The sequence below is a fragment of the Sorghum bicolor genome, chromosome 6 (genome assembly GCF_000003195.3).
Source record: "Sorghum bicolor cultivar BTx623 chromosome 6, Sorghum_bicolor_NCBIv3, whole genome shotgun sequence".
Classification (NCBI taxonomy): Eukaryota; Viridiplantae; Streptophyta; class Magnoliopsida; order Poales; family Poaceae; genus Sorghum; species Sorghum bicolor.
In genome coordinates, this window is record NC_012875.2 from 42,751,362 (window position 1) to 42,760,328 (window position 8,967).

General features: G+C 38.8%; 1 protein-coding gene and 1 long non-coding RNA gene across 5 annotated transcripts; both read right to left on the reverse strand.

Annotated features, from left to right (window-relative positions):
• Positions 1,754 to 2,632, reverse strand: LOC8075261. The gene is made up of 2 exons (XM_002447730.2): positions 2,533 to 2,632; positions 1,754 to 2,398 (listed from the first exon to the last, which is right to left on the reverse strand). Exons 1-2 carry the CDS (start codon positions 2,562 to 2,564, stop codon positions 1,942 to 1,944), a joined length of 489 nt encoding a protein of 162 aa, XP_002447775.2. The 5' UTR covers positions 2,565 to 2,632; the 3' UTR covers positions 1,754 to 1,941.
• LOC110436106 lies at positions 2,888 to 5,440 on the reverse strand. Of its 4 annotated transcripts, none has more exons than XR_002453773.1 (4): positions 4,874 to 5,440; positions 3,791 to 4,496; positions 3,313 to 3,667; positions 2,888 to 3,232 (listed from the first exon to the last, which is right to left on the reverse strand). It is a non-coding gene; the product is annotated as an uncharacterized LOC110436106 (long non-coding RNA). The 4 variants fall into 4 exon arrangements; XR_002453774.1 differs by having other exon boundaries at positions 3,791 to 3,879; positions 4,874 to 5,430; XR_002453775.1 differs by having other exon boundaries at positions 2,888 to 3,215; positions 3,791 to 5,430.

Sequence of the window (8,967 nt, forward strand, 5' to 3'; positions counted from 1 at the left end):
TAGCATGAGAAGGCAGAAACAAAGCAAAGTACTAAGAACTGAGTGGCAAATGGGCCCAATAAATGTTTGATTTAGAAAGATAAATAGACTTATTTACAAAGCATACATATTTGGGCTGTATTTTCTACTGTTAACAAATTCTTTTTTCATGTGAGGGCATATAATAAAGTTCTGAGTAGATATTAGATGGTACAAACCAAGTCAAAGGGGAAACTAATTAGAATAGCAACGATGCCCTTGATACTACTTGCCATGCCTTTAAATATTCACATTCACAAAGCTTCAACTTTATAATTTTATTGAGTATGGCATGAGCAACTTATCTGCTAAAAAACAAAAAAGTAAGATTAAAACTCTGATGTAGCTCTTCAAAAGTAAGGTGACCCTTCTATCCATTTGTCTTCCTTTTCTTTGTTTACGAAAACCCTGCTGCTTTGTCACAGAGATGATTGGTGTTGGTGCATCTTCTGTACCTCCCAAATTTCTGGCAGCCCTAGGTGGTAACGGTTTAAATAATTAGGTAAACAAATCAAGTGATCATAGTTGCACATAAGAATAATACAAAGGTTTTTGGCTGTAAATAAGCTATTGCGTGAACATGATGGCAAGGGGATGAATATTTTTATTGACCAACTGTATTATTGTATGAAATTCCCATCATGGTGAGTAAAGCAGTAGAAAGGCATTCAAAGAAGCTAATGATTTGTACATAAAGATTAGTTTTGGTGTTTATTGTTGTGCTGGTGTTTAGTGTTGTGCTGTAATACTTGTATTCAACTTTCCATGTTTATGCTTTGTTTTCCTGTAAGCATAACGACGCCAAGTGGACAAAACATATCGAGATAGGAGCTATTCTCTGTTTTATCATGTCTTTAGGTAATGGCAATTGCTTGAGGTGATGCTCACAAAAACACAACAAGTTCATTCATTAGTTTAGGTCTGAACATGGGCACATGAGGATGAGACCAATGAAGAATATATAGATGCCTAACTGCTTTTGGGTATTTGTGAACTATGGCGTCGCTACTACAAGTTTGATTTACACATGGCCAGGTGAAAGATACTTGCACGTTAATTATGAAACATCTGGCCAAGCAGGAAACTGAAAAAGATTATCTAATCAGGAGCAATGGTTCTTACCCAAACATGCTGTTGCCTTGCTTGATGAAGTCAATGTTTTGCTCTTTTATGTCTAAAAGCGTCAGGGACAATACCAAACTGCATATGCATAGGACATTTTTCTGTGAGAGCATGGAACCAAGTACTACGGTAAGACATGACTGAATAAATATGGGTATATGCAAAAGGTACACGCTGCACCAAAGAGTAAGGGTTAAATAAATAAAAAATCTGAATCAAGTGTACAAAAAGTAAGGAAAGAAAAAAGAGAAACTCACGGAACTTGCTTCTTATTCTTATCATAAAAGAAGAATCTATTTAGTAAGAGGCACCTGCTTCTTATGATGCGCTCCATTTACTTCAAGCGATGACCCTTTTCAGAAGCAGTTGCAGTTGGCTTGGGATTTGAATTGGCAAAAGAACACTGGATTCCAGCAACGCGGGAAGCCTTTTTTTTTTGTAAAATCTCATATTTTTTATTCTCAGGTTTGACAAAAAAATCTAAATAAATCTTGACATTTTTTAGAAAAATGAAAAATTGTTTGTTTTATTTGGTGTTTTACATTGACAACCTGATCAAAGTAAAATTTTGGAGCGTGAGAGCACATAGATGGCATAATAAGAGAATAGGACGGATACACATATACATATGTATATTGTATTGGATGGATATACTTTATTCAAATCAGAGCTTACATATATAATAATGATAAACTATTACAATAGGTCGGATGACGTGTTTACATATCAAAATAAAAATAATAATAGATGGGCAGGCGAATGAATACACTCCATTAATTGAACACAACTAACATATATGATCTAACTAACTAATTCAAGTATTGTTTCTTTTGGGCGAAGCAGGACATCAAGTTTGTTTTCAGCTTGGGTCGCACCAGTGACCTTACTATTTCTCTTCACTTTTTCAGCATGCTTCGTAAATTCACCTCCGCCCCATTTTGCGCCCCCTTGCCTTGTTCTGGTTAGGTCCCACCGGATGAGGAGCTTTGAGAGAGTTCCCCAGTCGACCACAGAGTTTGCCTGGTCTGTAGAGATAAATGTCTCCTTCTCCCAGTTGTTGCCCGAAAATGTCTCGCGAATCTCTCGGAGCCGCATCCCTTCACTCATCATCACAACAAATCTTACAACGCCATCTTTAAGCTGGTCTTTAGAGGTGATTTCAGGGTCGTAGGTTGCTAATTCCTTGGTGGCATGTGTGGCCGACTTTTTGCCTAAAGGAACTTTCCAAAGAAACTTATGGCCCCCATCAATCAAGTCTCTGTAATTATATTGAATGGGTAAGACCACTGCTCCTGGTAAACCTTTGAATCCACCACCGAATTTATACCAATGCTCAGTGCCATTACTGAAGCCCATAATGTACAAATCATCGATTGCCATGGCTAAGGTTACCTTGTCTTCCTTCTCTTCCCCGACGATGACATGGATGCAGGCAGGCGGCTCGTCAAGGAAATTCAGGCGCTGGGGCCCGAGGACATATATCTGACCCACTTGTGGGGGGTTGTAGGGTAGTGTGCTTGAGAATGTGAGCAGCACAGCTAATATCTCAAGGCGGAGCTCATCAAATGTCTTGGAACGAATGTCAAAATATATGTGATAGATAGGCGCCCCACCAGGCGGTGGCGGAGGTGGTGGTTGAGCAAAGGTGGCTGCAGCTAGTAAAAACTAGTATATTGCCCGTGCTAACGCTACGGTGGCATTTTAGACGATGCAAATTAACAACCAAACATATAAAATGAATTGAAGATTCACCCAAAGGAGATATATAAACTTACATAATCAAGCTTATATTGTTGAATATAACAAGGATTAACTTAATGTGATATATAGTGTGTTTCTCTCCCTGTTGAACCTAAGACCAAAAGATATCCTGTAATTTTGCAGAACGCACCTACCAAATTTGATTCTAGATATGACACTGCATCCTATCTCTTTGCTACTATCAGTGCCAGTGCGGCATTTATTTTTGCAAAAGGAAATAATTTGTTCATTTGTTATATTGATCATCCTGTATCAAACACCAGTATCTAAGCACGTGAGGATCCTTCTGCACTTAGCATGTACTGGATTTCAACCTGAAGAGTGTCCAGCACTGTAAAAGTGAACTCACAATATAAATAGATCATGTGATTCATTATACTACTGATATTTATCAAGTGATGCAGATCTTACCTAGCAGCAAGGGAGCCCAATCAATCCAATTTGCGTATCCTAAAGTAAACGTTTGCTTTGCTTCTGGAGGCCTCTTATATTTCTGATATTTTTTCCCATCCTTCTTCACATTAGCTCCCCGTCACAACTTATACAGCTTACATTAAAAAAATGTCGTTAACCATGAAGTATCAAATAATGTGAAAATGAGAACTGAACAATGAAAAATTCACCATAGTTACAGCTTAACAAGAGCCGCTATTATTAATGTATAGCGCTTTTGAATATCACCAGAACCCACTTGAAGCCCTTCTAGTATCTTTCTCATATAGCCAAACACACTGCTCCTCATGTCTCTCATATAAAATATCATAAGCTGAAGAGAACAGAAAAGCAAATATTTAGTAGTTATGGCCAGAATATCAATCCTACATCGAATAAGCACAAGAAAACATGTGAAATTAGTGACCAGAGTTATGCAAAACCCACAAGGCCACACCTTGTGTGGAAGCTTCATAGAAGGCTTCAATATAGATGCAGCAACACCACATGCAGATCAACCTCATCTCGAAGGTGCCTCAGAAATTTCTTGACCCACACAATTTTCACAGGGTTAGTAATTCACATCAGTTGACACCATTATAGTATAGCGAAAAATAAATTCATGATTCAAGATATCACCAACTTCCTGTTCAATCAAGTGATCAACGACCTGCATTGAACTGAAAATTCCTATAACACCGTTGTTTTTAAAGTTGTAATGGATAAATTCACTGAAACGAACCCTAGCGTCAAATTATAAGCGACACCGTTGTTTACAAATGAAACAATAATCATAAGCGACCAATTAAGAAAACAAATTCCCCGAAAGTAGTAGATTGAACATCACTTCCATAGTAGCCGGAAGCCTGGAGCAGCATATTATTGACAATAAACATTTAGTTTAAGTCTGGAGATGCAACAATTTGTTTAGTATATTCCAAGCAAGAAAAAAAAACAGCAACAAAGAGTGTAAAAAGGAACTGAGGCTCATATTCTGGGTAGTTATCATTGTTAATTTTAAGCAATCGTTAAATTGACGATCTTCATAGGTTATTTCTGCAGTTGCTTTGGCTAGTCGCCTAGCAGCAGCCGCTCTGACTTAATATGGAAAAAAACGATCCAATTCCTACCAATGAAATGAAACCATAGGGACTGCTCATACCCTGCAGAAATTCAGAGATAGATGGTAAAGAGGAAATACAGAGATATGGACCACCAAAAACTATACTCTATAATTATATATGCAGCATAACAGTGTATTTTTAGTCCAAGCAGTAGCAGGGCAAATTTTCAGTCCAACCCTACATAGCACTAACATTATAGTAAATCAAATATGCCATTGGCTTCATAGACTTACATATGATGTTTGCAAAAAAAAAACACTTACACACATAATCATATCAGATCCAAGGCATAATATTATAAATATATATATGCTACGCTTGTAATCAGATAATCAGATCAGATCCTAACACTTAGGGTATGGGTGCTCTCGGTTTTGCAGGGATGCAGGGGAAGGGATGGGCATATAAGCATATACCTGGTAGGTGCTCATCGCCTGCTCTCCACCACCGCCGGACAGGATCCTGGGCTGGGCACGGTCACCAGCCGGGCAGTGGAAGCTCCACCGCGTTGGTCTGCAAGAGGAGAGGAAGGGTCGAGCCACAGCCGCACGCCGGCCTTGCCCTCGCCCACATCCCCGCACTGGTGCTCCGCACGCCGCACACCGACCTTCATTCTCGCCTGCTGATGCTAGTGGTGGCTGCTCTCGGCGCCGTTCAGCTTCTCCGCCTCCTCCCCCAGCAAGGCGAGGGCTAGATCGGAGCCCCACCCACAGCACGGCCGCACAACAGGGACGGGGCCACGATGGTGGGGATGGCGGCCGCGATGGCGACGGCGAGAATGACGGCCTCGGCGGCGGGGATGGCGACCGCCATGCTCCAAGCCCCCACGCCATGCTCTCCGTCCCGGCTTCAAGCGTGATCGGCAGCGAGCCCCTGGCGGCGGCCAGGTGTGGATCCATTGTGTCCCGCTGTCTTCCCTTGCGACAGTCGTCCGTGAGAGGGAAGTGCGACGGTTGTGCGTGAGGATGAGATGAGTGATGAGTTTGATCCGAACGTTTATGACCGTTGGATGTGATTGAGTTAGGAAGATGAGAGATTAGAGTTAATCTTGTCCCTTAATTTCAAAACATAGATGTTTATGGGTGTAATTTTCTGTGTGTACTTAGTGTAGCTTATGACTGTAGTAGTAGTTTATGAGGTGCATTTAGTGAAGTTCATAACTGGTGGATTATATAGTAGTGGAGATATTGTGGAAACGACTAATAAGCACGGCTGCTGCAGCGGGTGGCATGATCGATTGGTAGTGATCATCATGCAGCAGATGCAGTACGCACGTATATGCTAGGAGCAGCTAGCTCAGATGATGATCTGGGGCTAAGCTAGCTGCTAGTGAACGACGACGACGAGTATATATACAGGCTACAGCTAGTATTAGTTTTACCTACCAATACTGCAATGCAGTCACACGAAAGAAAGATGCATGCCAACTAATACCAACCTATAGCTGGTCTACTCCTAGCTAGCAGTAAGTAGCATGCAGTAGATAGACAGCATGCAAGATGCTGGCCGCGCAATATTTGCATGATCCATACCATAATTAAGATAAACTGGTGCTAAAGTGTGGCAGACCTGCCCATAGCATAGATAGTAAATGATCGATGCTTGTGTGGGTAATCTAACCTCAGTGACGTACATAGTTATACGTGGGTGGAAAAACAATACTCCCTCCGTTTCAAATTATAAGTCATTCCAAGAATCTTGGAGAGTCAAAGCATTTTCAAGTTTGACCAAAAATATAGAGAGAAATATAAAGTTTTATGTCATAAAATAGGTACACTATGAAAATATAACTAACAAAGAATCTAACGATACTTGGTTGATACCAAAAATATTATTATTTTGCTATATAAATTTGGTCAAACTTGAAAAACTTTGACTCTCCAAGATTCTTGGAATGACTTATAATTTGGGACGGAGGGAGTATATGAGAAGGCACGGAAATAGCACAGTGGCATTAAGAACTTTAGGAAGTGTTAGGTTCTACCCGCTTTTATATGGAATTATACTGTGCCTGCAAATTAAAGCAAATCATATTAAAGCTGTGTTTAAGATTGGAAAAGTGAGCCAACACTCTCACGGTGCAACTGGTCAGCACAACACGCCAAAGAAGCGGTTGGCTGAGCCAGCCCGGGTTCGAGTCGTTTACTTTTTTTGGGATCTACAATTTTCATTTAGGGAGTTTCTCGAGGTCGTTTACAAAATTTGAATTTCAAATTTAAGAATTCAAACGTAGTTTTTGCATGACAAGATGATTCCAAAACAAAAAGTTGTCAACTACAAAGTTTCATAACTTTTTGAGATCTACAAAGTTTATTTAGAGAGTTTTTCCATCCGAGGTTATTTAAAAAAATTCAAATTTTAAAATTTTTAATTAAAATGCTGAAAATAATTAAGAAATAGTAAACATTCTGAAAAATTCTCAAACTTGGACACGACACAACCTATGTGGTGTAGTGCCTATAGAAAATGTTTTAAAATCAAACTCAAATATAAAAGTCGAATTTACTCTAACTCATGCTCCTTCACTCATACGAAGATTGTCTGGTTTCTATACATCACTAGTATAGTGCCCGTGCTAACGCTACGGATTTATTTAAGGAATATACTTAAAAACAACTTAAAACACGACCAAACGACGAGAAAATATTTAATTCTTATTAAAAATAATAGTAAGCCAAAAATGCTCCACTAAACTATGAACTCGGCATAATAAACAATCAGGTAATCATCATCCTCTAAACTCTGAACTCAGCTTCATAAGTAGTAGACTTTTGGCCTCCATGGAAACCACCAAAGTGGTAAAAAGCTGAGTGTAGCACCAATTATTTTTATGTAATAAAAAAATTGCAAGGTTGCAATTGCACAATTAGGATAGCTTACCTAACATCACGAATTGTTAGTCCTTGTGGCATGATGGATGAGTTCAGAGTAGCTAGAATAATAGGGAATCACATCATAGACATAGAAATGCACATGTCTCAAGCCATTTAACCAATTTTCTGTGTATAATTTTTCAATCTTTTATAGTCCAAACTGAGAACAAATGTTCTATGTAGTAGATGTATATGACAAGCAAGACAATAAATAAATATGATGTGGAATTGTGGATGTTGCTGCCGTGCAACCATCAGCCAGCAGAAACTGAATGTTGTTGTCTTGCAGCCAGCAGAAACTGAATGTTGTTGTCTTGCAGCCAGCAGAAACTGAATCTGTACCTCTGAGGGAAGGGTAGCTTGACTTCTTTTTGGAGCATGCATCTGAATATCCTCTCTATTACACTGGGGCTTAAATACAATAGAAAAGGCATTAGTAAGGGTTCATGCAAACAATTGTAGCGTCAAACAAAAAAATTACACAGTGCAAAGGAGGGAAGCAATACTATTTTGTACAGAGTATGGCTCAAAAAGAAAAGCTCTGCAGTTCAAAAGCATACACATATTGCCCAAATTGTTGATTAACATTTACCAGCATGCATCTAGTGCCAAATCTAACAAACAATGTATTTTTAATGTCCCAGACAACCGTTACATAGAGGTTCTTCCAAGTGCACTCCTTGAATTCATCATTGGAGGCCAGTCCCCACATCATGCAATACCTGAAAAAAAACAGAAACCCACCATTTCAAATTGACCTATTAGCTTCAAATTTCTAGTAGCTGACAAATTTTAAAGAAGCACATATTCTTCTAGAAGATGGATTATGCTAGCGGAGCTAAATTTGTGAGGTCAAAAGAAGAATGCCAACACAATATTAAGGGCTCAAAATTATTGCATTAACTAAGCTGGATTATGGTGGAGTCCTTGTGAAGTTGTGATCAATGTTAGTATCCAGCTTGACATTTCCATCTTCAAAGTTCAAAAAAGTGAGCGTCTACCAGGCACATATGCAAGTGATATTTACAAAAAACTAACTTATGTTATTTTAACATTTCTAGTAGCTGACAAATTTTAAAGAAGCACACATCCTTCTAGAAGATGGATTATGCTAGCGGAGCTAAATTTGTGAGGTCAAAAGAAGGATGCCAACACAATATTAAGGGCTCAAAATTATTGCATTAACTAAGCTGGATTATGGTGGAGTCCTTGTGAAGTTGTGATCAATGTTAGTATCCAGCTTGACATTTCCATCTTCAAAGTTCAAAATAGTGAGCATCTACCAGGCACATATGCAAGTGATATTTACAAAAAATTAACTTATGTTATTTTAACATATAATTAGAGGCCTTACATTGTTAAGTAAAAAGGCCAACCTATATCAGAGGCTAAATCAGAGGTTAAACAATTAAAAGATCAAATCTTTTTGGAGCATGCTTAACAGTTCTATTGAGATTTTGTGAAGCAATTCACCAGATAGAGAAATAGAAAGAACAAGCAGACATTAAACATGTCATAAAGTTCTAGGCTGATGATAAAATAATATGCTGAAAACAAACAACAGTCTGCGGGATACTGAAAATCCCATCCTTGAAAAATCTGAAGACTAAAAATTGCATGCTGCATGCAAGAAGATA